Below are 27,490 nucleotides of genomic sequence, written 5' to 3'. Positions count from 1 at the left end.
AGTATTTAAACAACCACCATGCTCCCAGCCTAACGGTGGGAGCTTCCTCCTCTGACAAATGAAATCTATCCTCATGGTCTTTGCTTTCATCATTGGAAACTGGCCAGGTCTCCATGTTTGCCTTAGGGCCTCTTTGCTTCTGCTTCTATCTCCTTTCCCATTATCCGGGTTCCTGCCAGCACCGAAGGAGTTAACTCTGCCAAGGCACCCCCCCATTCTGGCTCCAAGCTCCCTCCCTCCCTCCCCCTGCTTCCTCTCTCCTCCTCTCTCCCCTTCCCTCCTCGGCTCCACGGCTCCCTCGGCCGCTGCCGTCTCCAACCCCCCCACCCCACTCCCCCGCCACGGCCCCTAGCCCCTGGCCGATTGGCAAACCCCCACCCTGCCGCGGGGCTCCCCGAAATCCAGTTCCCCTCCCCCATCCCAGCTCATGCCCCAGCCCCCGAACCTCGGGGCTACCAGCCCCCGGTGCCCCCGCCCCTCCTGAGAATCGGGGGTGTGCCTCCCCCAAGCCCCCCTCCCCTCCACTGGGGAGCCCCTTTTAGGGCCCCCTTCCTCTCCCTCCCACGCTCCCCTACCTTTCCCTTCTCCAACCCCCTCCTTCCCCTCTCACCCCTCCCCCCATCCTGGCCCCCCCTGCAAAAGTGGGGTGCGGAGGGGGGAGGGGTGAGAACCCACCAAGGGGAGGAACGAAACTCCAATGAAGTCAGAGCCCCTTACCCGCCGCCGCGGCCAGGCCCCCCAACATGGACTGTCTCTGTATAGTGACAACCAAGGTAAGCATGATGGGGGGGCTACAAACTGGAGGGAGCATGTGAATATGTGGGGAGGGGTCAGGCAGGCCTTATCTGGCACTGAGGCCCTGGAGTGAGAGCATCAGAAGTAAGATGTATTGGGGGTCATAATTTAGTTTGGGGGTTCACATACGAGAAAACCCTGGATTTGGCCACAGGTGCCCCCTGGAGTGATCCATTTGTACCTGTAGAGAAATGAAAATTTGGGGGTATTCCATGGTTTCAGGGTCCCAAGGGTTTGGGGGTTCACTAGCGATGTTTGAGGGCAACTTATTTAAGGAGAAGCCTGGCTCACATGGGAGTCCTCTTGTATGTGGCAAGGTGGGCTATGTGTGTGGGGGTCTTCTTTTCCCTCCTGGGGGAAAAGCTGGCTTCCAGGTGGCTTGTCCAGTTTGAGGGGCTCTTGGCAGGAGGCTAAAGGTTATTGGTTGTGAGTGCCTGACTGGACTGGGGGTGTCAGCTGGCAGGGAAGGGGTGGGCCTTCAGGCTATAGAACAAGCGTCTCATGGTATATACGTTTGGGGGTGCTCTCTTGATTTGAGGGAACTGTTAAGTTGGGGTTCAGTCATATGGAACGGAGATAACTGGGAGTTGTCCGAAGGCTGAGGCCTGACATAGAATCACCTGAGGGAATGGGCCAGGTGAGGTTAGGACTTGGGGTTCTCCCTTGGGAGCTAGAAGGTTGCAGCAGCTGAGATTGCCAGCTTCTGTGAAGGAGGAGGAGAGGTTTGGGGAGGGGATTTGGAAAGGGGGACCTGATGGGTGGTACAAAATTTGAGGGTTTCCCAAGCAGGTGCCCAAATATCCCCATCTCCTCCCACACTGCTTTTAGCCCTGCTCAAGAAAGAGGGAGAAGAGCAGATGGAGGGGACTGTTACCCCTGATGCTTGGGATCAAGGTGGGGGAGAACACCTGGATGTAAGGGTCCCTGAGGACTTATGACTGAGGTTAGTGGTGTGAAGAGGCTAGTAGGATGAAGGCGTAGGAAGAGGGCAAGGCTGGCAGCAGTGGGGTTCCCTACAAGGGTGTCCCCATGGTTAGAGCCTGGAAAGGGTGATTTTGGATGGGTATTGCAAGCAAGCTCCTGGTGGGATGCAGAATACCTAGGTCTTTTCTTCCAGACTCTGGGACTGGAAAGCTGGATGCCTGGTGTATGGAGGGATGCTTGGGCGGGTGGCAGGCAGCTGGGGGTTGGGGGGTGGGACAGGAAGTGGGGGCCGGGAGAGGCGGGGTCTGGGTGAGTCACAGGCCTGGGGGAGGGGGTTATATTTAGTGAGAACTGCAGCTTCTCATGGGAGGGAGCTGAGGACACACATGTTCCTTGCCACAAACTCACACATGTGTGTACACATGCATTGTGCACGTGTGAGCATGACTGGAAGAGACTGAGGGCTAAGGACCTTTAGGCCCAGATCTCTACTCTTCACCAGGACTACTTGTCTCCCAATCTGTGGGCTTTGGGCTTTCTTCCTGGTTGGTTTTTGTGCCTCAGTTTCCCTGTTCTGGTTTCTTTCAATGTCTGTGACTGGATGCTCCTCCTGTCTCCTGCCCTTCAGCCTGCTCCCTGGCCTTGGCTCCCTAGCTGTGGTCCCTTGTGTACAGGTATATACAGCAGGCTGGTTGGAATGTGTGGGTTTTGCTTCCAACACACAAATACATTAATGTGAGCAAGGATGAGGGGCTTGCCTGCCCTGGAGCCTGTTCTGGGTGGGTGGATGGGGGTTATTCATTCTCCCCTCCAGACTTCTACCTCTTTGATGGAGTGCAGGATTGAGCATCCTTGAAGGAAGGAGGTTTGCAGAAAGCATTTGGGGGTTTTACTGAGGCATAGAGACATAGGCTTGCCACATTCCTTGGCCGCAAAACTTGAGTCTCGGGATGGCGAAGACTTCAACTCCCATAAGACCCTGAGGCACAAGATCACTCAGTGTTAGAGTGTTGCTGCCCTTAGGACTGTTGGGAGTTGTGGTTTATCTCTATCCAGGGCAACGGAGGGTAACCCAGGAGCAACCAGCAGGGGGCACATGGCTCCGGCCCCCCGAAAATGCTAGATAGGGAATGATCAGACTTTGTGGTCGTTGAGCTCCCCACTTCGGTCTTGACGGCTTTTCCATCTTTCATCGCCTATATTTATAGACTCCTTCCGCATTAATTTAAGGAGCATTACTGAACGCCACTTTGTGCTAGGCTCTGTGCTTTGTGCAAACTGTTTTACAGCTATCACAGTCTTACTCGTTACCTTTATCTCTGCCAGTATCTCTGTCTCTGAGCATCTCTTTCTCCCACTCCGCCCCCGTCCCTCCCCCTTCTCCCCGCGCTGCTGCCGCCGTTGCCATGGTAACCGTCGACGACTGAAGTTGCGTGGCAGACTTGAGGGCCGGGCGAGGGTGGTGGAGGGCGGAGCAGAATAAGTGGGGGGTGGGAATAAAGTGGGGAAAAGATGAGGGGTTTTTGGCCAGGACCCCGGAGGCGAAGTGGTTAAACCCTCTGGGTGGTCCTTATTGGGCAAAGTTAAGATGTCGGGGGCGGGGCAGTGTGGCCAACCGCCTCATTCATTGGCCGACATGGGCGTGGCGGAAGGACAGTGTGGGCGAGGCCGGGGGAGCGAATGGGCGGGAAGTGGACGGAGGCGTGGTCTTTAGGAGGCAGGTGGGTGGGGTCTGGCTTACTCTCAGAGGAGGCGGGCAACAACCCTTGGAAAGGGGAGGGGCTGGATTACCTGACCGAAATGAGGGCGGGGCTGACCCAGGAAAGGCGTGGCGTGGTCCCCTGCGCCGAAAGGAGACCAGATTTAAGGGGCAGTTGTCCGCGAACTGCAGGACTTTGGGGTCTTTGGAAAAGAGAATCCGAGGGTTGGGAGGTCTGACGTCTCAATTTTCCCAAGATGGAGACCTATTCAGATTTCATCAGAGCACCCCTCCTACCTCAGCTCTCTGTTCCAGGGAGACGGTTGCTAGGCGACACCAAAGTCCTTGATTGCTGTGTTGCCAGGCAACGGGGAAACGGAAAATGGAGGGAAAAAGGAAATGGGGGATGGGAGAGGGTCTTAATGGGGTATAGCGCCCACTAGTGGAGAAGAAGGGCCTGTACATTTTCTGTTCTAGAAAAAAATTTTAGAGTCAAGCATTTTGTTCTATCCAGATATGAAACTAGGACATTGGGGGTCATTTTGGGGGCGCATCTATCAGATGCCAATGGGTGAGGTTCTAGGGAAATCGTCATTTCTGCCATGGGTGGGCATTTTATAGAAGGCAGATAACCCATTTGAGGAGACCCCTTACTGGGATTTCAGAACTGGAAAGGTGGGTGTTCAATGGGAGAATATTTTGAAGATAGCCTTTCAATTTCAGTTGTTTGGGAGAAAATGGAAGCCTCTGAAGAAACCTGAGTCAATTCGTTTGAGATGTTCTGGAAGATTTGTGGGTCACGGCAAATTACAGTCCAGATCTCACTTTGGTGAATATTATTTGAGTCTTGAGCGTAGGGAATATATATTTGTGAGTGATTTTTCCAACAAAACTGGAATTCAGAATCATAGAGGGAATGTTGATGTAGGGAGTCAGTCAGAGTAAATTATGAATTTGAGGGGTAAAGAAAAGAATAGAGAAATACCTCCTAACATAGGGTTTGGAAATAAATTGAGAAGATTGTAGTTGAATTGGGAGGGCCTGCCTTAAGGTGGATTAAATATCTCATGAAATTGGGTTCTTGTGGGGGATTGGTATATTTGAAAGTCCTGAGTATCATTAGATTCCGCAATGTGGACAGGGTATCCCCCCAAATTGGTAGGCTCCTCATTTGGATATTTATATTAGAACAAAGGTAAGAATTGCACTAATTTCAAGTTCTCTATTAATGAATCGAGGGACAAATATGATTTAGAAAGGGATGATATAGGGGTATATAAAGTTGAAGGCACAGCGAGGATCCGTGTGGTCTTTTAAACTCTTGAAGAAGCATTGTCTGGTTATCAAGTAGGGCTGGACTTCAGGGGAGACCTATGCCTATTAGAATAGGAGATGTCTTGGAAGGGGATGCTGTTCATAGTAACAGTCTTAAGGTGGGGGCTGTTGGGAGAGGCATTTTTGATCCCTTAGGAATTCTTTTAAGTGAAGGAGAACTGTTCAGTGAATGGTTAGGGGCCTGGTGATTTGGGCATGGGGCATTAGATGAGATAAGGGGTCCCTGAGAACCAGACAGATAAATTGGGGAGTCTATTTGTAGAAGTCAGGATAGGAATATACTATATAAGGTGAGGTCCACAGACAAATAGCTGGGACCAGGGAAGTTGGTGGCTAAGAGGGTCTCCCCTCACCCTTCTCTCCCATCGTGACGCTTTCCCGTACTGCGCAGGCGCCGTAGCCTCCAGTCGTCGCGGCCGCCGCAGCCCCCGCCCCTCTGCCCCTCCCCCTTTCCCAACCCGGGACCCTTGATATCCCACCCGCCCCCTTCCCNCAGGATCACATTGGTTATACAGCCACGTTTATACATACAGCCATACTAGTGTCTGTTGTATTCTGCTGCCCTTCCTATCCCTCCCCTCCTCCATGTCGGCTCGGAACAGATTCGCCTCCATGTGTCTCTGCGTGGTACGTGCCGCGGTACGGGATCCGGCCCCGCTCCCTTCTTCCCGGACCCCCCAAATCTCAGGGTGTGAGCTTCAAGTGCTGTTGCTTTTGCCTCTGCTTGGCTCGGGGTCTCTGCGTTGCAACTTCCTGGGGACAAGCACAGTGGGTCGCCCCTCTTATCATCCACTAACTCACATCCTTGTTTTGGGGTACAAGCCTTGGTTCCAGGTCATTCGTGAAACTGGGGCTTTGGCGGGGGGTGGGCAAGAGGGAAGGAACAACAGCGAGCCCGTCTATGTCCCTCCAGGCTTTTCACTTGTGTCAAACCCTAATATGTTGGGAGTGCAGACTTATTCCATCCAATATTATCTGAGCTGTCACTGCTCAAGGCCCTAAGTCCCAGTGGGCTAAAGGAGGGGGGGGTGTCCTCCTTCCTGTCCTGCTTTAGTTGCCCCAATCCAGGACTGAGAAGTGCTGACAACCCCATCCTCCAATTTTCAGTTTCAGAATTTCTGGTCCCCACCCCCATCCCTCCAGACCTTTCCCCCTTTATTTTCCCCCTCACAACATATACATTGAAAATTTCCAGGGGCTGTAATAGGGCCTAACCTCCTCCAACCACATTTTGGGACCTTCAGTTCTTCATTCTATGTTCCTCATTTTCCTCCTGTTACCTATGAGTCCCCAGAAGCCTTTTCCTCAGTGTTAGACACTCCCCTCTCCCATGGGGATGGGGCAGGGAGAGATGTCTGGGGTCTTACTGTGATAAAAGTTTACCTTCATTTCCTCTCTAGAATAAACCATGAAATGTCTCTTTTCATGCTTCCATTTTCTTCGGTGCACTGACATTTCTTCATCAGATTCAGGAATTTTCTTTGTGAAGGGGGTGAAGATGGAGGGACATTGGACTTAAACCCTCCCAGACTCCAAAACTTGGAACTACAAATTTTAGTCTAATTTATTTTGCAGGAAATTGGGGGCCTTACAAAGTGAGAAGAGAGACTTGTTTCCCTCCCTTTCTCCCAGACCCTACAATTCCAGGGCATTGTCCCTCGGCTTGCGCATTGTCCAGGATGAAGACCACCTTCTCAGGATATGGAATGAACAACCTCTTTCAGTTCATAGTGCTGTTACCCAAGACAGCTCAGCCCTTGAGGAGGGCTGTTTTGCATACTACTCCCACTTTCCTTCTCTACTTTTTGTGCCCATGGTATTAACCCCTGTGGATTCTCTCTTCACATCCATGGCCCAGACTTGGTGATTCCCTATTTCCCTTCTTTAAAACTCTTTAAACATATCCAGGTGCTTCTTAATTCTAGTTGCTTCTGTGTCCTGAGTTGAGAATCTTTATGTTGACAGGACCATTTCCCTCCTCTAGTTCTCTTACTTCATTCACCCTTAGTCTACAACAGTGTTGAATTACATCCTCAGCCTTGGTTCATCATCCTAACTTCCAGAATCATACTCATCATATACCAGGCATAGTACTTGATAAGCTTCTTCCTATTTGATCTTGCAATTATTTCCCTTCAAATGTTGGGGTACTCTCAGCTTTTAAGAAAAAATTGAGAGGGAAATTCTACCCCCTTTTCTCATGAATACTAGTAGCTGTATGCTGTCTTTTTTAGTCCCTGAGAGATCCCTGCATCTGGTACCCTCTGCCTGCTTCCCTGAACCTGGAGTCTGGACCCTTCTACTGTGGGGGTCAACTCCTGAGGAGAGTAGCACAGGTGGACAGAGGCAGCTGTAAAAGGAGCCAGGCAGAATTGTCCTTCAGTACTGCCTTCATCTGCCCTTTTCCTCTCGCTCTGCCCCCAGTTAATCTCATTTACTGGTGTTCCTATGAAGCTAGTACTGGAGGCCCTTGAGGTAGCAGCTGGTTAATTGGGTAGGGAGTCAGGAGACATGTTGGATCTTTTAGCCCAAAAGGCCAGAGGAAGACCTGAATTCACTTGTAAGGTTCAGCATGCTACCCTCTTCCCCAGTTAGGGACCTGGCACTCATTTCTGTCCCCTTCTGAGCCCTACTGCCTTTGTTCCTCCCCTTCCTCCCCCATCACGTCCCTTTCTAGTACATCCGGATTAGCTGGCTGGGCTGTGGACTACTGTAAGGTTGCAGCTAGCTCTGGGGTCCCTTTGCTGACTACTTGGGAACTAGTGAGGCCCTTCAAGGAAGAGTGAGACAGACTTGGCTTTGTCCTTCCTGGGGGCTGATGCCAAATACCTTCTAGTTGGAGAGGCTGACTTTGGTCCCTGCTTCATGCATGCAAAGTGCTGGAAAACCCATTGCTCATGGGGTAGAGGTTGCAATGGGAGACGGAGATGATGAAGGTGAGGTGCAAAGCAGGAACATCAAGTGAAGCATGGGAGGGGGAGTCTAAAACATGGGAGTGGGATTTAGATGATTAGGGAAGCAAAGAAGTTGGGGGATGGGATGTGGAGAATAGAAGTATCAGGGTTCAGGGGCAAGAGTTCTTGAAGGATGGAGGGAAGAAGGCCTGGAAAAGGGGTGAAGACACTGATGCCCAAGGAAGGGTATGCTGGGTAGAAGGCCAAGGCCCCGGGATGTGAGGAGCAGGAGTTGGGGGATGGAGCTGGAATTTGGGGAGAGAGGAGAGGTGCTGAGGCCCTGGCTGGAGAGGGGGCCGTCGGGAGGGTGGAGAGAGGGGAGCCAATGGGCTGGAGGAGAGGGAGGGGGAGGAGCTGGTCAGGCCCCAGGGCCTTCCGCACTGCACTGGCTGGGGGAAGAGGAGGCGGCTGGGGCCGGCGGCCTGGAGCCTGAGGCACTGGGCCGGCCCAGTGACGCCTCGGTCCCCATCCCCAGAAATACCGCTACCAAGATGAAGACACGCCCCCTCTGGAGCACAGCCCGGCCCACCTCCCCAACCAGGTAAACGCCCCCGAGCTGGTGCACGTGGCGGAGAGGAACTTGTCCCACCTCGAGGCCNGGTTGGGTCTGGGGTGGGGCATTTGGGGCTTGGGCTCCTGCGGCCTGGGGGAGGGGGCGTTTGGGGGGGGGCTGGAAACACGTTGGTCCCACGAGGAGAAACAGGTCAGGCAAGTGGGAGTGGGTCCGGAGCCTGAGGTGCTTGTGTGTTTGTGTGTCTCTCTGAGTGTGCCTGAGTGTGTCTGAGCGCTACGTGCTGTGTGCGCATATTGAGACATCTGCATCCCCCTGGAGGCCCCCTGCACCAGGGAGGGCCCTCTTCATTCCTTCACACCCCCAACCTCCGGTTGCTTCCTGTGTTTTCTGTGTCCAGAGCTCTGTTCCAAGCGCCTGCTGCCCTCATTTGCTCCTGTCCCTTCCCGCCTCCTCCCCCACCTCCGCCTCTGGGCCTGCTCTCCCTGTCCCTGAGTCTCCAGCCCTTTCCATCTGTCTGGCCTGAGACTTCACCACGTCGTCGTGGGGCCTTTTTGCCTCTTCCTCTACCCCAGTCTTTGCTCTCCTCCTGTTCTTCCTCCCCCTCCACCGCTTTTTCCTTCCTGCTGGCTGGCTGGCTGGTTCTTGATGCTGTCTCTCTCTTCCTCCCACGCATCTCCTTCCCCCCCTTGCTGATCCCCAGCTCAGGCCTCTGCGGCCTGATCAGTCTTCTCCTTGGTCAGCCAGCTCCCTATTTCTCAGTTTCACCTTCCCTGTTCCTCTCTTCTTGGGCTCACCTCCACCCATATCTTCTTTCTTTCCCCCACTTTCCCCCTTATTATTCATCACCACCTGTTTCCCCTTTCCCCGCTTCTCTGCTCAGTGTGCTTTCCCTTCTCCAGTCCTGGGAGGCCTTGTTTCTGAAACCTTCTATTTTCCAGTCCACTTTCCATCTTCTTCCCCCTCAGTCTCCTTTTCTGGGACACAGGATGTGGAGGAATGGAGAGCACAGGCAAGCTGTGAGATTGAGGACAACGAGGGTCAGTGGTGTGGAAGCCCCAGGAAGGGGGAGATTGCTGATGTTTTATCACGAAATGGGGAGGAAGTTTCTGAGCTAAGGGGATGAGGAAAGGAGAGTCCCCTAAGCTTGGGATTAGAAGTGGCAGGAGAGGTGTTGAATGGGGGTGGGAAGAGGACATAGGGATGAAACTGTGGAATCGGGGCAGTGGATTGAGTGGGTCCAGAGAAAAGAAAGTGAGGCCCTGGAAATGGGGATGATGCTCAGCATTTGTGTGCAATTCTGACTGCAAGGCCTGTGCAATGCCTTTTACAAGATGGGGCCATTAAGTAGTTATTGAGGAGGAAATCAGAGAAGGGAAGTTTGAGGGGTAGTAGGTAATAAGGTGCCAGGGAGTGTTGGGACCAGAGCTCAGGAAGCAAACGGGAGTGGAGGGAGGGTGCTGGAGGCCACAAGTGATGCTGGAGGACATCTCAGGACAAGGCCTCAGTTGTAGGACAGGAGATGGCCCAATCTTCAGATGGGTAGTGGGTTGAGAAGTGAAGGGGTGATTTGGAGATAGAATATTGAGGGTTTGAATATGGGGTAACATTTGATTCCCTCTCTGAGAATCAAATTGGGATGGAGGGTAAGGACAGGAGCTCGATAAAGTATAGGGCAGGGGTCTGAAAATGGAAGTGGATAGAGAATGGAGGCTGGGGTTGTAGGATAGAAACTGAAGGGTGGGTACAGGGATCTAGATGGATGGTGTTGGATGAATGTAATCTTGGATGAAGGATGGGGCATCAGGGAGGGTCTAGGATAGGAATGGGGATGAACATGTGGATAAGATTTCAGCAGTCTGTGGCTGTTGGCTGGACAACAGTGTTTGCTGCGGTTGGGAGGATGGCGGTAGTAGATTTATGGATGTGAAATCTATGGTAGAGCCTGAAAATGGCCAGCAGTTTCTAGAATTGAGAAATAGAAGTAAAAGAGAGGAGGGCCTCTTTGGAGGGGGAAAGTGGGAAGGAGACTAGGAGAATCCTTTAGCCTGTTTTAGCTAATCTGTTTAAGGAGGAAATAGGTTGGGGACCCCGGAAGGAGGCTCTTGGCTGCCTTCCCCCATTGCCATAGAGACGTGGCTTTGGTTGCCCTGGCAATTGGGGAAGCCCCTAGGACCGGCCTGAAGTTGGCCCCGCCCGGGAGTCCAGAGACCTGGCCGCCTGACGTCAAAGACCTGGGAACGCCTAACTTTAACCCTTTCCTTAATGAAGGCGAGGGGGAGGGAGTAGATGTGCAGGCTAGGACCCGGATGTCTTTCACCACTCCCTGTTTCTGACGTTTCTTTGCGCTGCGTAGGGTGAGGGGCGCAGGGGAGACTAGAAGGCAGGTTACTCAGAATGTGCTGTGCCCACGAACCTCCTCTCGCCCCGGCTAGTGGGGGGCGAGGCCCAGGCCAGGAAAGGTGGGGCCAGCAGAGTCCTGCCGCGCTCAGGCCTCTGGTCGACCCTAGGCCACGCCCATCTCCCCCGCCGGCTGTCCTGACGACAGGGCCTCCTGGAGGTGGGTCTCCCCAGGTCTTGACTGGGCTTAGATACCGTTGCTAGGCAACAAGGTCCCTGGAGGAAGGCGTGGATTGGATGGCTGGTGGGTGAGAGAGAGGGAGGGGCCTGCAGCTGGGGAAATCCCGGATTCCCTGGGCGCTGGGTTTAGGGCAAGTGTATGCGAAGGTGAGGGACAAATCTGGGGGTGCATTATAAAAATGTGGGGGGATAATGACAGGGAGCGGGCAGGAAGGGGGTGATCAGGACCTGGTGGACAGGAGCCCTGGGGTGTATGTGTGTAGCACATAAGGCATGTAACACCCCGTGGTGTTACATCCGGTGAGAAGCTCCCCCCCCCCCACTCTTTACCATCTGCTGCTCCCCTCTCCGTCTGGCTGTCTCTCCCTTCTCATTTCTCATACACTTCCTTTCACTTGCAGGGGACCTGAGCTGAGCAGAGTTGAATCCATGCACATGTGTATCTGTGTGTGTGTGTGTGTGTGTGTATGAAATGTGGGCTGAGCCTGGGTCCTTGAAGAGCCCCTAAGGGTGGCAGAGTGGGGCTTGGCGAAGTAGCTGAAAGGGGAGCTAGGCTGATGGGACCCATCCTTGGTTATGGGCTCCCTCTTAAGCCAAGGCTGAGTCAGCTTTTTGTTTCCTGTCTTCCCTCACAGGCCAATTCTCCCCCAGTGATTGTCAACACAGATACCCTAGAAGCCCCAGGATATGTGAGTTGTTTAGATTTTGGGGTAGGGACCATTGCAGAAGGAGGGAGGGAGGGATGGCGGACCTAAGTCGCCTGCATGAGGAGGGAGGGCCAGGTTCTCAGGCTGGAATGTCCATCTCACTGTTTTTGTGTTTCTGTCCCATGTTGGAGTTGCAGGTGAACGGAACCGAGGGGGAGATGGAATACGAGGAGATCACATTGGAAAGGGTGAGCCAGCTCCTCCTTTCAAGTTCCTCTTGTTTCCCTGCCTGTGTCTCTGTGCCCATGTTTTCTAGGTGGCCTTCCCTTTAACCATGTCCCTTAGTGCTCTGGCTACAACTCTCTGACCTATTCCCTGTCCCACTTGCCTTGCCAGAATTGGTTGTTCAGTGAGGGAGGCTAACTATTGCCCTCCTTTTTCTCAGGGTAACTCAGGTCTGGGCTTCAGCATCGCAGGTGGCACTGACAACCCACACATCGGTGACGATCCATCCATTTTCATCACCAAGATTATTCCTGGAGGGGCTGCAGCCCAGGATGGTCGCCTCAGGTGGGGAGGGGAGACAGGGGTTAGGAAGCTAGTACGCTTGAAAATGAGGGCCAGGGCAGCAGGAAGCTCCTGGCTCAGGCCCACCTTGCTGCTCCCAGGGTCAACGATAGCATCCTGTTTGTAAATGAAGTGGATGTGCGGGAGGTGACCCACTCAGCAGCGGTGGAGGCTCTCAAAGAGGCAGGCTCAATCGTGCGCCTCTACGTCATGCGCCGGAAGCCCCCAGCTGAGAAGGTCATGGAGATCAAGCTCATCAAGGGGCCTAAAGGTAGTAACCAGTTTTGTCCCCACTCCTGTCCTAAATTTCCTCCCTTCCCCCCAAAAAAAGTCCTGCTTCCCAGGTACCTGAGCACCCACCTGTGCCATTCCTTTCATCCAGGTCTTGGTTTCAGCATCGCAGGGGGCGTAGGGAACCAGCACATCCCTGGGGATAATAGCATCTATGTAACCAAGATCATCGAAGGCGGTGCTGCCCACAAGGATGGGAGGTTGCAGATTGGAGACAAGATCTTGGCGGTGAGGACCTCCACTTTTCTAGCTCAGACCTGAGTCTCACCTGTAGACCCTAGACAGGCTCAGGATTCTTATTACCTCACCCCACTACATCTGCCGTGTTGCCATTTCTGGTCTGTCTGAGCTTTGCTTCCCTTGACCCCAGGTCAACAGTGTGGGGCTGGAAGACGTCATGCATGAGGATGCCGTGGCAGCCCTGAAGAACACGTATGATGTTGTCTACCTAAAGGTGGCCAAGCCCAGCAATGCCTACCTGAGTGACAGCTATGCTCCCCCAGACATCACAACCTGTGAGAGCCCTCCAAATTCAAAAGCTCCTCATGACCCATTCTAGTTATCCCCATGACATAATTCTAGGATATTCCCTGTGACCATTCCTCTGCAGATTATCCCCATAAAATGGTCACAACCTCTGATCCTTGCTCTGGTTGGAGAAGTGATAGAAAATGAGTCACCATAGAAGCACTAGAAAAGATAAACAATCTTGCCCTCCAGAGCTTAAGGCCTGCTTGGTTTTATGCCTAATTTGGTCAAATTCTCAAGAAATAGATTCTAGCTGGGTATGGGGGTGCATGATTGTAATCCCAGCGGTTTGGGAGGATGAAACAGGAGGATTGCAAGTTTGAGGCCAGCCTCAGGAATTTAGCAAGGCCCTCAAGCAAGTGAGACCCTGTCTCAAAACACAAAAAACAAAAAGGGCTGGCTGGGATTGCAGCTCAGAGCTGAGCGCTCCTGGGTTAAATCTCCAGTAATAATAATAAAAAAAAAAAAAAAAAAAAAGAAATAGATGACTTTTTAAAAAAATATATTTATTTTTTAGTTGTAGTTGTCAATACCTTTATTTTATTTATTTATTTTTATGTGGTGCTGAAGATTAAACCCAGGGCCTCACACATGCTAGTCAAGCGCTCTACCGCTGAGCCACAACCCCAGCCCCAATAGATGATTCTTATGCTCTTTCAGAGTAGGAAAAGATAAAAGGCTTCACATCTCATTTTATAAGGCCAGTTTAAATAGTCACAAAGATAAACTAAAAGAAGGAAAGTAAAGAATAATTTTACTTTTGAACAGAGATGCAGAAATTTTTAGTGTCATAGTAGGAACCCCAATATGGCTAGCATATTAAGAGAATAATATTTTTTAAAAAGATTGTTTCAGAAAACTAAAAGTGGTATATTATTAGAAAATTTCTTACTATGATTCATTATATTAAAAATTAAGTGAGAAGCTGGATTTGGTGGTGCATGCTTGTAATTCCAGCAACTTGGGAGGCTGAGGCAGGAGGATCAGAAGTTTGAGGCTAGTCTTGACAATTTAGCAAGACCCTCAGCAACTTAGTGAGACCCTATGTCAAAATAAAAATTAATAAATGAATAAACAGGACTGGGCAGATAGCTTAGTGGTAAAGTGCCCCTGGGTTTAATCCCCTGTCCAAAAAAAAAGTGAGAAAAAATTATAGAATCATCTTAAATAGATATGGAAAGTCAGTTGATGAAATTTAACATCTATTTTTGGGTGAGAACTTTCAGTAAACTAGGAGCAGAGACGTTTTCCCTTAATGTGATGAAGAGTAGTTACTAGCAACCAGCAATGAACATTTTGCAGTGTGTCCTTTTTCTCATTTAGGAATGAGATAGGATGCCTCTTACTACTGATACTGTTATTGTTTTAGACAAAGTTTCTCTCTCTCTCTCTCTTTTTGTTTTGCAGTACTGGAAACTGAACCCAGGGGTGCTGTACCACTGAGCTACATCCCTAGTACTTTTTATTTTTTTGAGAAAGTTTCTTGCTAAAGTGCCCAGGCTGACCCTGAACTAGTGATCCTCCTGCTTTAGTCCCCTGAGTTGCTGGGATTGCACTGTACCCAGCTTAGACTGGGATTTCTTTCTTTCTTTTTCTTTTTTAAACAGAGGGGAATTAAATGTTAGTTGTCTTTATTTTATTTCTATCAGGCGCTGAGGATTGAACCCAGTGCCTCGCAGGTGCTAGGCAAACGCTTTGCCACTGCAAATGCTTTGCCACTGAGCTACAGTCCCAGCCCTAGACCAAGTTTCTTTCTTTCTTTCACTTTTTTTTTTTTTTGGCTGTGCTGGGAATTGAACCCAGGGCCTGTGAATGCAAGGCAAACACTCTATCAACTGAGCTATATCACCAGCCCTAGACCAGGTTTCTTAATGTTGGTGCTGTTGACATCTTTGGGTCCAATGACTCTTTGTTGTTCTTGTAATTTCCAGGATTTTTTATTTTTTATTTTTGGTGGTGCTAGGGGTTGAACCCAGGTCCTTGCACATGCTAGACAAATGCTCTATTAAGCTTGTCCCCTAGCCTCTGTAGAATTTTTTTTTTATTGGTTGTTCAAAACATTACAATGCTCTTGACATATCGTATTTCATACATTTGATTCAAGTGGGTTATGAACTCCCATTTTTACCACGTATACAGATTGCAGATTCACATTGGTTACACATCCACGTTTATACATACTGCCATACTAGTGTCTGTTGTATTTTGCTGCCTTTCCTATCCCCTTCCTGTCCCCCCTCCCCTCCCCTCCCTAGAATTTTTTTTTTAATTGGGCTCTTTTTACCTATTACATCTTCTCATTGCTATGATTTCTTATTACTTATTTTCCAGGGCCACATTTTTATTTAGATATTTATTTTTTTAGTTGTAGTTGGACACAGTATCTTTATTCTATTTATTTATTTTTATGTGGTGCTAAGGATCGAACCCAGGGACTCGTACATGCTAGGCGAGTGCTCTACTGCTGAGTAACAACCCTAGCCCCACATTCTTAACCTTCCATTTTATTTCTAAGTTTTTCAGTTAATTTGTTTTGTGTTTTAGTCTAAATGGTCCACAATGTAATTAACAAATAAGATTAATTTTGTTTCTTTCTTTTCAAATCTAACATCTGTTTATTATTATTTTGGTCAAAAGCAATAATTTTCAACCAGGGTAATTTTGCTGGGGTAATTTTGTCATAACATTTTTTATTGTTATTACCAAAGGGAAGAAGGTGGGAGGAAGAATACTGTTGTCATCTGATAGAAATATAAACTTGACAAGAAGTGTGAGATTTACATGAAAAAAAAATTTACCGAAGGGTACAAAACAATGATTCTGGATGGAAAACCTTAATAAGTAGAAGATCTCAACCCTCTCCAAATTAATCTGTACATTTCATGCAATCCTAATCAGAATTTTAATATTGGTTTTCCCCTGGGAATGTAGCAGATTGATCCTAAAGTTCAGCTGGAAAAGTATGTGTGGGAGAAGAGCTAAGACATTTTAGAAAAGAATAATGAGGTGTGGCTGCCCCTACCTAATATGAAATCATACTTAAACCCACATTAAAACCACGTGGTACTATTTCTGGATACCATAATCTATGTAAAGGAACCTGGGCTCCTTGGAAAATGACTGATTCCAAATCTTTGGCAAGAAATATATGAGACAAACTTCAACATCTTTCATATTAGAAAGGAAGGAAGATATCTAAGACTACTAGGGTCACATTAAAGACACAGAGCCATGTTGAAGAGGCTCCTGGGCATTCATTGAAAACTCATTCAATAGGTGAAAGTCCACGAGGTCATAATTATATTTAAAAATATTGAGGCTGGACATTGTGGTATAATCCTGTAATCCCAGCCACTTGGGAGACTGAGGCAGGAGGACCATGAGTTCAAAGCCAGCCTTAGCAATTTAGCGAGGTCCTGAGGAATTCCGTGAGACCCTGTCTCAAAATAAAATATAAAAAGGTTTGGGGATGTGGTTCAGTGGTTAAGTGCCTCTGGATTCAATCCCCAGTACCAAAATAAAAAAAAAAATAATAATAATAATTGGGAAGCCAGTCTTGGTGATAAGTGCCCATAGTCCAGCTACCTGGGCGATGAAGCAGGAGGATTGCTTGAGCCCAGCCTAAACAACCTTCCAAGACCCTGTCTCAAAAACAAAAACAAGGGCCGGGGTTATAGCTCAGTGGTAGAGTGCTTGCCTAGCACATGTGAGACACTGGGTGTGATCTTTATCACCACATTAAAAAAAAATAAAGGTATTGTGTTCATCTATAATGAAAAGATTAAACAAAAATAAGAAACAAATTATGATTAAATTAATTTTAGGCTGGAGGATATGGTTCAGTGGTAGAGCACTTGCCTAGCATGTACAAGGTCTGGGGTTTAATCCCTAGGACTGAAAAAAAAAAAATGGGTCTCTTTGGAAGAGGCTAGGAAACCCATTTACTGAAAACTGGTAAAGAGCTGAGCATCCTTCATTCCTGTACAAACTATACCTTAGATTAACTAAAAGGTTGATATGGGACAGTTCTTTATAGAAAATTTGATTAATGTTGTCCCATCTGAAAAAGAAACACACACCAGAAAAAAAAAAAAAAAACAACAGAATTGTTATCATTTGATGGTTCCAGATGAATATCCAAACTAGGCAGTGATCATCATCAGTGGCTGTGAAAGTTTGGATGAGAGGCTGATGGGTGGACAAGGCTGAATACATCTGAAAGACAACAAGACATCATTGCAGCCTTTTGTGACACAGTAGGCGTGCACAGCGCCACCTGTGAAGTCTGCTTACTCACATATTGAATTTGAATCTGATGAAGCCTCTAGAATAAAGTCCCCAGGTTACAGGAGATATAGGAGCAGAGGCATAGGTTAAATAAGACCACAGGTATTATGCAGGAATTTTCCCTGTTAGAATTTCCCTCATAAAACCTGGGATAATTTTTTAGATAAATGACCTAGTTTTTCAACAGATGAATGGCCAAAGAGGAGGGGACCAAAAAAAAAAAAAAAAAGAAAAAAGAAATTTTTATGGATTAAGAGATTTGAGAAAAATATCAACCAAAAAGAAAGAAAACCCAAAAAGCATGGTATTAATATTGTCATTTGACATCACCATCCCTGGCATATCAAGGACAACACATAACTTTAAAGTCCTTTATCCCCTAAGAGAACCGATCTCTGATGCTATAAATTCCTGACCTCTGACATTGCTGGATCTGATGTCCTCTTTACCACATCACCAAATATCTTTGGCAGAATAACTTCCTTTTTGTCTGAGTCTGGCTCTCTTGGCTCCTGCTGGAGAGGGTGGGCTGGTGGGTGCCGATGGGTATCCTCCTTATGTTTCATCTCATTTTTTCTATGTCTTCCCTCAGCTTATTCCCAGCACCTGGACAATGAGATCAGTCATAGCAGCTACCTGGGCACTGACTACCCCACAGCCATGACCCCCACTTCCCCTCGGCGCTACTCTCCAGTGGCCAAGGACCTGCTTGGGGAGGAAGACATTCCCCGAGAACCGAGGCGAATTGTGATCCACCGGGGCTCCACGGGCCTGGGCTTCAACATTGTGGGTGGTGAGGACGGCGAAGGCATCTTCATCTCCTTCATCTTGGCCGGGGGCCCTGCGGACCTCAGCGGGGAGCTGCGGAAGGGGGACCAGATCCTGTCGGTGAGGGAAGGCCTGCCCTTGCCAGCCTGCCCACCCTGTCCCCCCAGCAGAGCCCAGAGCTCTTGGGAAGGGGCTGGGTGGGCCGAAGCCTGGTCCCCTGCTGGACTATTCCCTGCGCCACTTAGACATGAGAAATGCCAAGCTACTCAGCCTCTGTTCCTCTCTCTAGGTTAATGGTGTTGACCTCCGAAATGCCAGCCATGAGCAGGCTGCCATTGCCCTCAAGAATGCGGGTCAGACGGTCACAATCATTGCTCAATATAAACCAGAAGGTACCAGGCTTAAGGCACCCATCTTGTGGGCTCAGAACTTGTTTCCTCAACTGATGGATTCAGCAGGGATGAGGATGGGGTGGGGCAGAGAGGTTTTGGTGATAGAATGGAGCACAGTTCAAGAACTTTCTTGTGCTTCTTCAGAGTACAGCCGATTCGAGGCCAAGATCCATGACCTTCGGGAACAGCTCATGAACAGCAGCCTGGGCTCAGGGACTGCCTCCCTTCGGAGCAACCCCAAAAGGGGTTTCTATATCAGGTCAGAGGCTTGCTGGGCTGAGCTTTCTGGGTTTCTGTGGATTCCTCTTTCTTTTGTGCCCATTCCCTATTCCTTAGCCAGCTCTTGCCCTAAACCCTGCCTGATCCACACCCCGCCTGCCTGCCCCACACCCAGGCTTATTGCTCAGCCACTGTTCACAGGCTCAGTGACACAGATTAATCTTCTGAAATACACCATCTGAATTGGAAAATAACTTCTACCCCAAGTGTTCCACTTGCCTTCTAGCCCCAGGGCACCATGACCTCTCCCCAAGGAGTCTCATACTGCCTCACAATTGGGCATTTAAAAGGTAAACACAGGGCTTTTAGGATTTCTTTATATTTATTTATTTAGATATTGGGGATTGAGTCCAATGGAGCTTTACTACTGATCTACATCCCCAGGTCTTTTTATTTTGTATTTTGAGATACGGCCTTGTCATTGCTGAGTCTGTCCTCAAACTTGTGATCCTTCTGCCTCAGCCTCCCAAGTTGCTGGGATTACAGGCATCCACCAGCTTTTTACTTTTAACATGGGGGTCTTGCTATATTGCCCAGGTTGGTCTTGAACTCCTGAGCTTGAATGATCCTCCTGCCTCAGCCTCCTGAATAGCTGGGACTTTATGCATATGTCACTGTCCTCAACTTTAGGATATATACAAATATATATTTTTTGTGGTGCTGGGGATTGAACCCAGGGCCTTGTTCATGCAAGGCAAGCTTTCTACCAACTATATCCCCAGCCCTAGGATATTTTTAATATTGTTTCAGTCTTGGCATCCCTGTGGGAATTCTCAGAGAGATGGACCACACAGCTCTCTTGCACCTGTCTCCTGTCTCTTCAGAAGCATTTATTTATTCCCTTCTTAGGACTCCTCTCCCTATTGACTCTCTTTTGTGCTCTTCCCCAGTGTGGGCACTGTGGCTTAAGTTTCTGTTGCACTTCCCCTTTCTCTCTCTCTCTCTCTGTCTCTCTGGTCCTGTTCACTTGCCCAGCCTCATCTGCCACTCCAGTCTGCACATGTGTCTTAGAGCCGTCGGCCCTGGCCTGACCTCTCAGAGGTACAGACCTGCTTTTCTCGCCATCTGCTTGCTTTTCCTTCTTCCCTCTCCCTCTCTCTCCCTTCTTTCCTTCCTGGGCATGCCACAGGGTTGAAGCCTGGGCACTTTACTACTGAGCTACATCACCAGTTCTTTTTTTTTTTTTTTTGGTACCAGGGATTGAACTCAGGGGCATTTGGCCATTGAGCTGCATCCCCAGCCCTATTTTGTATTTTATTTAGAGACAGGGTCTCACTGAGCTGCTTAGTGTTTCACTGTTGCTGAGGCTGGCTTTGAACTTGCAATCCTCCTGTCTCAGCCTCCCAAGCTGCTGGGGTTACAGGCTTGTGCCACCATGCCCGGCTCACCAGTTCTTTTTATTTTTTTGTTGAGACAGGTAAGTTGATTAGGGCTTCACTAAATTGCCGAGGCTGCCCTTGAAATTGGCATTCCTCCTGCCTCAGCTTCCTGGTTATTGGGATTGGCCATCTGCTTTCTAGCCATCTCTGCTAAGATGTCTTACCGGCATGTCACACTCAACACATCCCGCACTGAGCTCATGTTCTCTATCCTGGGTGCTTTTGTTTTCTCTTTCACCATCCACCTAGACACCTGGCTCATACCTGAGGTTCCACTTGGCTCTCCTTCCTTCCTGGGGTCCAGTAGGACCCCAGGGTTATTCAGTTCTGACTCCCAGATGATGTCAGCAATTCCAGACTCTCTCCCTATATTCCCAGTCCCATTGCTTTATTCTGCATCTTTGTTTTCTTGGAGAATCAATAGTTTTCTTGTCCTAACCCTAGTACTTTTGACTCCCTGACAGGAGTTTGATGTTGATAAGGGATAAGAGTAACTAATGTTTGCCAGTGAGGGACTTTTTTTTCCCCTTATGAATTTGAGCAGATTTAAGGGAACTCTGTGGCATGCAGGCATATTGAAAACTTCTTTCTGGAGTTCTTGCTCTCATCCTGGAAATTGGACACATCATACATGTAATGGCAATTACATGTTACAGCAGAGCTTTTGGTTCTTTCCTAGTTTTGGGGTTCCTGTGGGCATGCCACTAACAACCCAAGCTTTGCCGCAAATTCCTAGCCCAGAACCTCTAGGCTGGTTCTTGGAGTGGCTGGAGTACTAGCCATGCCCTGATCCATAGCCATTTGTCCTCTAGGGCCTTGTTTGATTACGACAAGACCAAGGACTGCGGCTTCCTGAGCCAGGCCCTGAGCTTCCGCTTTGGGGATGTGCTGCATGTAATTGATGCTAGCGATGAGGAGTGGTGGCAGGCACGGCGGGTCCACTCTGACAGTGAGACGGATGACATTGGCTTCATCCCCAGCAAACGACGGTGAGGCTCCTGGGACCTGCAGACTTCCTGCTCCAGGCACTGAAATTCCCAAGGTTCTCCAGGGTGGCAGCCAAAAGGGGGTTCTCTGGAGTCTGTCTGGTGGGCCCTCCTCATGACTATTGCTTCTGTGAGCCTTTGGGGCAGACAGCTCCTCACTGAGGATCACAGGGTCCAGAGTGTGGGAGCTTTTAGGCCTCACTAGGCACTTTCCCACCCTCCATATCTCCATGTATTCCACAGGGTTGAGCGACGGGAGTGGTCAAGGTTAAAGGCCAAGGTAGGTGGAGGAGGGGTGAGTTTGGTGCAAGAGTGGGGTCCTCACAGAGCCGAACCCTTAACCAACCCATGGCTTGCTTTTTCTTCCCAGGACTGGGGCTCCAGCTCTGGATCACAGGGTAAGTAGGGCCAGTTGGGAAGCCCTGGGGTGAGAGGAACACCAAAGAAGGCAAGGGGGCCCCAGGTCCCTTGTCTTGGAGACCCTTGAAGACGCTCTGTCTTCCACCAGGTCGAGAAGACTCGGTTCTGAGCTACGAGACAGTGACGCAGATGGAAGGTGAGCCCTGGCCCCTGCCTCAGCCCCAGCCCTCCTGCTCCCCTGGTCTGTTCGATGCCTGAGCCCAGCTCCTCTCCTCAGTTCACTACGCTCGCCCCATCATCATCCTTGGGCCCACCAAGGACCGCGCCAATGACGATCTTCTCTCCGAGTTCCCCGACAAGTTTGGATCCTGTGTTCCCCGTGAGTGCTGGGGCCTTGGATGGAGGTGGAGGTGAAGGTGGGGGTGGAGGAGTGGGATGCCTGAGGAGCCCCTCTTGTGAGGGCCACAGGCAAAACTGCCTGCAGGCATTGGAGTGCAGGGGTCACAGGATTCCTCAAAGAAGGGGTCTTCTCAGCTCCCCTTATGTTATACAGGAGTCAACCCCAGGCCAGAAAATGGGAGACCCTGGCGGGTGTGGGGGGAGTGGTTCTGTCCCTCTTGAGTTTTAGTCTCCACAGTGGCCTCCTATCAAGGATGAGTTGGGCACTTTGGGGGTTTGGTTGGTGAGGCAAATTTTAAGCTAGAGGGATGGTGGTTAGATCTTTGGGGGGGTGGGGTGACTTCCTGGCAGATACTACACGGCCCAAGCGGGAGTATGAGATAGATGGCCGGGATTACCACTTTGTATCGTCCCGGGAGAAAATGGAGAAGGACATTCAGGCGCACAAGTTCATTGAGGCTGGCCAGTACAACAGCCATCTCTACGGGACCAGCGTCCAGTCCGTGCGAGAGGTGGCAGAGCAGGTAGGACCCAGTGAGCACCTGGTCCTCTTCCTTCTGCCCTCTCCCTACCCCATTGCCTCTTCCAACTCTCTCTAACTCTCTTTCTCTCTGTCTCTTTCCCTGCTGGGTCTCCACTCCGTCCTCCACCTCCTTCTCCTCTTGGGCAACTCTGTCTGGCTGCCTGCTCTTTTGTGCCCTGCTGCCCTCGCTTCCTGACCCCACGCTCCCCACTGCCATCTGTCCCTTTCCTCTGCTCCCCTCCTCCTCGCCCCACTTCTCGTCTCTTTCTGTGGCTGTATCTTGGCCTCCTCCAACTTGGTCCCTCCCTTCTTCCTGATTCCTCCTGGCCCTCTCCCCTCTCCTTCCTTTTCCTGGGGTCCCCACGCCCCTCTCCATTCCTCTGCTGACTCCTTTTACCGATGCTTGCCACCTTGCCTGCCCTCCCTCCATGGCTCCTTGCTCCATCTGCCTTCCCTCCCTCCATCTGTCTCTCCTTGTCCCTTCCATCTGTCTGTCCTCTGTCTGTCCTCCTCTCCCTCCTCCCTCTATCCTACTTCCTTTCTCCTTTTCCCTTGCTTTATTTCCCTACTGCCCTGTCCTACCTTCCATGCCCCACCCCCTTCTCCATTGCCCCTCTTGACCCTGCTCTGCCTCCGTCTTCTGGGTCCCCTTCCTGCCTGGTTTTCATTGCATCCTCCATCCTGTTCTTTCGCTGCCCTCCTGTGCTTGGCTCTCTGTCTTCTCTTTCCTTTTTTTTCTCTGTCTTTCACTCTGTCTGTCCATATCCCCTTCCCATCCTGACTCTATCCATGTGTCTTTTGACATTCATGTCACTTCCCCTTTGGCCATCCTCTTTTCCCCTCTTTTCCATGTTCTGTGTCCCTTCTTGGCACCTCTGTCTGTCCTTTCCCACCACCTGCTGGTCCCCCTCCGCCTACCCTGCCTGCCCCCAGGGGAAGCACTGCATCCTCGATGTCTCAGCCAATGCTGTGCGGCGGCTGCAGGCGGCCCACCTGCACCCTATCGCCATCTTCATCCGCCCCCGCTCCCTGGAGAATGTGCTGTGAGTATGGTCCTGGGGGCCTCCCCTCTGCTCCCCGCACTTGTGGTCCTGGGCCTCTCAAGGCCTCTGTGTTGAACTCTCCCCTCAGAACTCTGGACAGCAACTCCAGCAGCCCTCAGTGGGGATCTGCATGGAGAGCTGAAACCCAGAGATTGCAAGGAATCCCAGGCTTTTCCTCTTTTTTCCTACCTTGAGTTAAGCAGGCTACAATTCCCAGTAGTTCCTGGGACACATGCCTGCTGGGGCAAGCCAGGGCCTCAGGAGCAGTTGGGAGTTAGAGTCTAACTCCTTCTCTGGGGCTGAAGACTGGAAGGATAAACTCTAGAGAGGTCCTGGAAATACCCACACCTGGCTGGGGTGGGTTGTGGGTGGGGGCTCATCTGTGACCCCAGAGGATATCAGGAATTATATTTTTTGCTACTTGCTTTCAATAAGAAAGTACCCGTTGCAGCCTAACATCCCTGGATGGAGGAGGTAAAGTTCTGGGTCTTTCTTTCTTCACAGAGAAATTAACAAGCGGATCACAGAGGAGCAAGCCCGCAAAGCCTTTGACAGAGCCACCAAGCTGGAGCAGGAGTTCACAGAGTGCTTCTCAGGTGAGGCTGCAGTGGTGACACACACGGCACTTTTGCTCAGATTTGACAAAGTTCACCCCACTGCAGGGATGGCTCTGGAAGAGATGCCCCGTAGGTGGGTGCAGCCTCATGGCTCATGGCTGGGGGAATTAGGAAAAGGTGCCCATTTCTCTGGGCTGTATCCTGCCTTGGTCAGGCATCCTCTGTCCCTTGGCCTCACTCCCTGTTCTACCCACTCCCAGCCATCGTGGAGGGTGACAGCTTTGAGGAGATCTACCACAAGGTGAAGCGTGTCATCGAGGACCTCTCAGGCCCCTACATCTGGGTCCCAGCCCGAGAGAGACTCTGATTCCTGCCCTGGCTTGGCCTGGACTCGCCCTGCCTCCATCATCCGGGCCCTTGGTCTGGACTGAATTGCCCACGTCCTTCGCACCCCAGCCTCCCTCTGACCCCTTCTTATTTATTTCCTTTCTAACTGGATCCAGCTCATTGGAGGGGGGACACTCCTCTGCATGTATCCCTACACCCCAGAACTGGGCTCCAGAATCCTAGGAACCTGGGGTCTGAGCGGGGAGCCGGGCTCCTGGTTCCAAGCCCTTGCTCCTCAGGATCCCTACCCTTACCTGCCCCCAATGCACACACAGACCCACTGGGGGCTGCCCGCCCTCCCCCATACATTCCAGAAGTCAGGGCCCCTCTCAAGGAGCACCCACTGTAGGGATGCAGGGCCACAGGCCTCTGCGCTCTCTGGAGGCAGGGTCTGGGGTCACCCTTGCTCCATCATAACTCCCCATGTCCCTTGATTTCTCAATTTTTTTTTCCATTTTTTTTCTCCTAAAAGGTGGTTTTTTGGGGAGAAGTAGTGGGACTCTTCTGCAGGTCCCCTGCCTTCCACATGCCCCCACCTTTTTTCTTTGCTGGTTTGCATGAGTGGAAGGTCTAACTGTGGCTTTTTTTTTTTCCTGGGATTTTTCTTCTTCTTCTTTGTTTCTTTTTTTCTTTTTCTTTTTTCCTTTTTCCTTTTTTTTTTTTTTGGGGGCAAATGGGGAGGGATGGGTCTAGGGAGTGGGAAATATGGGAGGGAGGGTGGGGGGCAGGGGTTAGGGGTTGGGTGTCTGGGAGCCAGGGGAAGACTGGAAATGCTGCCGCCTTCTGCAATTTATTTATTTTTTCTTTTGAGAGAGTGAAAGGAAGAGACAGATACTTGAAACTCAGTGTGTGGCCTGGTTATTTGGGTCCTGGGTGTGGAGGGAGACAGGGTGGGGGCCCAGGGATGGGTGGGTCTGGTAAATTCAGATCCTTCTTCATCCCAACCCAGAGAGAATAGGGTGGCCTGAGATAGGGGCTTTGGAGGGAAGCAGCAAATCAAGTTGTTGAGGAATGGGCTTGGGGAGGGGCTGGAGCTCTGTCCAAAGTCACTGATAGTCAGGAAGACTTGCCTGCAAAGTACAGAAGCTTCTTGGTTTATGATGGGTTCATATTCCAATAGATCCATCATAAGTTGGAAATATCCTAAGTAAAAAATGCATTTAGGCTGGGCATGGTGGTGCACGCCTGTAATGCCAATGGCTTGGGAGGCTGCGGCAGGAGGATTGCAAGTTCAAAGCCAGCCACAGCAACTTAGTGAGTCCCTGTCTCTAAATAAAATATAAAATAGGGCTGGGGACATGGTTCAGTGGTTAAACACCCCTGGGTTCAATCCCTGGTTTAAAAAACAAAATGCATTTAGTACACCTGAGTTACTGAACATCATAGCTTAGACTTGCCTACCTTAAATGTTCTCAGAACACTTACGTAAACCCATAGTTGGGCAGAATCATCTAACACAAAACCTACTGTATAATACAGAATAAACGTGTGCCTGATGGGCAGCTGCAGCATACTGTACAGCATATTGCTAATCCATGAACTTCAAAATTTGAAGTTCAGTTTCTACTGAATGTGTATTGCCTTTGTATCATCGTCAAGTTGAAAAACCATGGACTGAACCATCATATGTAAGTTGAGGTCTGTGTAGAGGAAACTTTTATGTTCATGAAGTTGTAGACAGCTGGGCTCTAGAGATAACATTTATAGAGGTTTGCTGATAAGGAATGCTGTATGAATATTTATTTATTTGGTTTCTTTATGCCTCATTTCTATAGAAAAAAAATTTGAAGCAGCTTTGCAAATAGTGAGGGTAGGAAAATAGAAACTGGATCCTAAAGATATAAATAGGAGAAATGGATGAGCTATGAGGGTAAATATTATCTCAGCTTCCTGGTAGCCAGGACAAAATGGGAAATGGCTCATTGCCTAGTTCCTTATAATAAAAGGTAAGTCATTTTAGTTTTTATTTTAGGAAGTCAGATTTTCCTGGCCCTAAGTCCTAAACAAAGCTGCTTGGATTGCTGCTTTATAGAAAAGTAGTTCTCAACCTTTCTTTTGCCCCTGCTCATGTGCTTGGCAAGCTCTCACCTGAGGTTGACATAGGTAAGGTGTTTCTGGCACCAGTTATGATTCTGTCCCCTCTGATTCTCAGGGGCCTCAGTTGGGAAGGCTGAGGTGGAAGGCCCTAAGTGTTGTGGTGTCTATGTCCTGAACAGTTGCAGAAGAGGTTTTTGTAGGCACCCCTGAGCAAAGCTGAGAGGGATGCAAAATCCTGACCCTGGGGAGGCCCAAGCCTAAACCAGTCCAAGGATCAAGGTGTTGCTTACACCAGTGATCCTCTGTGGATCACCCTGAAAAAATACCTGTGTAGCACCCTATTGTATAGGACCCAACCTTTTGAATTGCGGTGGGAGGGATCCAGGTGTGTGCATTTCAGGAAACCACCCAGGTGATTCTGATGTTTTGCTGTGGGGACAAGCACTGCTACTAGAGGACATTTTATGAATAACCCTCTTAGCTTGATTCTGCATAAGAGCAGATGGCATGAGTCTGTGCTGTTCTCTACCATGGGCTAAAGGGAGAAATCTGGGAGCTGAGAAAAGTGTGTGCAGGCAGTGGGTCCAGATCTAAGGAGTTTACCTAGAAGGGGTAAAAATCACATAATCCTGCATTATGATAATGATGATAAGGACTGACTCTCCGATGCTAGGTAAGTACTCTCCCACTGAACTACATACATCTCCAGCTATTTTTAATTTTTGAGACAGGGTCTCACTAAGTTGCTCAGGTTGGCCTCAAAAGTTTTGATCCTCCTGTCTCAACCTCCAAAGTATGTGGGATTTTCATGCATTAGTTTGAAGTATAAAAGCAATACATGTACCTGACAAATATTCAAATATAGAAATACATATGGTTGGAAAAGGTCCTCATTTTAATCCACCATGGTAACAGTTTTGGATATAGTATTCCAAATCTATAGAGAACTCTTCCCTGGTCCCTTGAAGGAGGCAGGGTACTTCAGTGAATAAGAGTTCTGGGCTCCCAAGCTGATTAGGCTTCAAATCCTGGCTCCTCTTTTCCCCATGCACTTTAAGTCTTTCAACAAACACTTGGATCTTCCTTGGTACCAGCCAGTATTCAAAATGCTGAGAAGGCAACATTGGTTTTCAGGGAATTTGGGGTCTACCCAGTGGGAATAACAGATAATTTGAAATTCAATCAATGTTATTAAGCAAATAAAGTAACCACTGAACATGTGTCCTTGCTAGTTTATGCAGGGTGGCCAGGAAGTCCTCTTC

The 27,490-nt window shown here is 49.6% G+C and overlaps 1 protein-coding gene across 7 annotated transcripts; it reads left to right on the top strand.

Moving 5' to 3' along the window:
* The first annotated feature begins 282 nt into the window (after positions 1-282).
* Dlg4 (discs large MAGUK scaffold protein 4) lies at positions 283-24,761 on the top strand. Of its 7 annotated transcripts, none has more exons than XM_015504386.2 (20): positions 283-773; positions 8,183-8,248; positions 11,434-11,487; positions 11,643-11,693; positions 11,891-12,015; positions 12,114-12,283; positions 12,395-12,531; positions 12,674-12,818; positions 17,711-18,006; positions 18,176-18,278; positions 18,423-18,537; positions 20,749-20,925; positions 21,166-21,202; positions 21,293-21,320; positions 21,431-21,478; positions 21,560-21,661; positions 22,033-22,205; positions 23,138-23,247; positions 23,752-23,843; positions 24,065-24,761. In XM_015504386.2, the coding sequence occupies exons 1-20, from the start codon at positions 744-746 to the stop codon at positions 24,169-24,171; spliced, it is 2,166 nt and encodes a 721-aa protein (XP_015359872.1). In that variant the 5' UTR covers positions 283-743; the 3' UTR covers positions 24,172-24,761. The 7 variants fall into 7 exon arrangements, 6 of the variants coding, with proteins under 6 accessions (XP_015359872.1, XP_048653909.1, XP_048653908.1 ...); XM_015504385.2 differs by having other exon boundaries at positions 312-773; positions 11,634-11,693; XM_048797952.1 differs by lacking the exon at positions 8,183-8,248 and having other exon boundaries at positions 311-773.
* Positions 24,762-27,490: the final 2,729 nt, after the last annotated feature.

This window comes from Marmota marmota, unplaced genomic scaffold (assembly GCF_001458135.2).
Source record: "Marmota marmota marmota unplaced genomic scaffold, marMar, whole genome shotgun sequence".
In the NCBI taxonomy this organism is placed as follows: Eukaryota; Metazoa; Chordata; class Mammalia; order Rodentia; family Sciuridae; genus Marmota; species Marmota marmota.
Note: the sequence above shows the minus strand (reverse complement) of the source record. Positions and strands in the feature narration are given on the sequence as shown.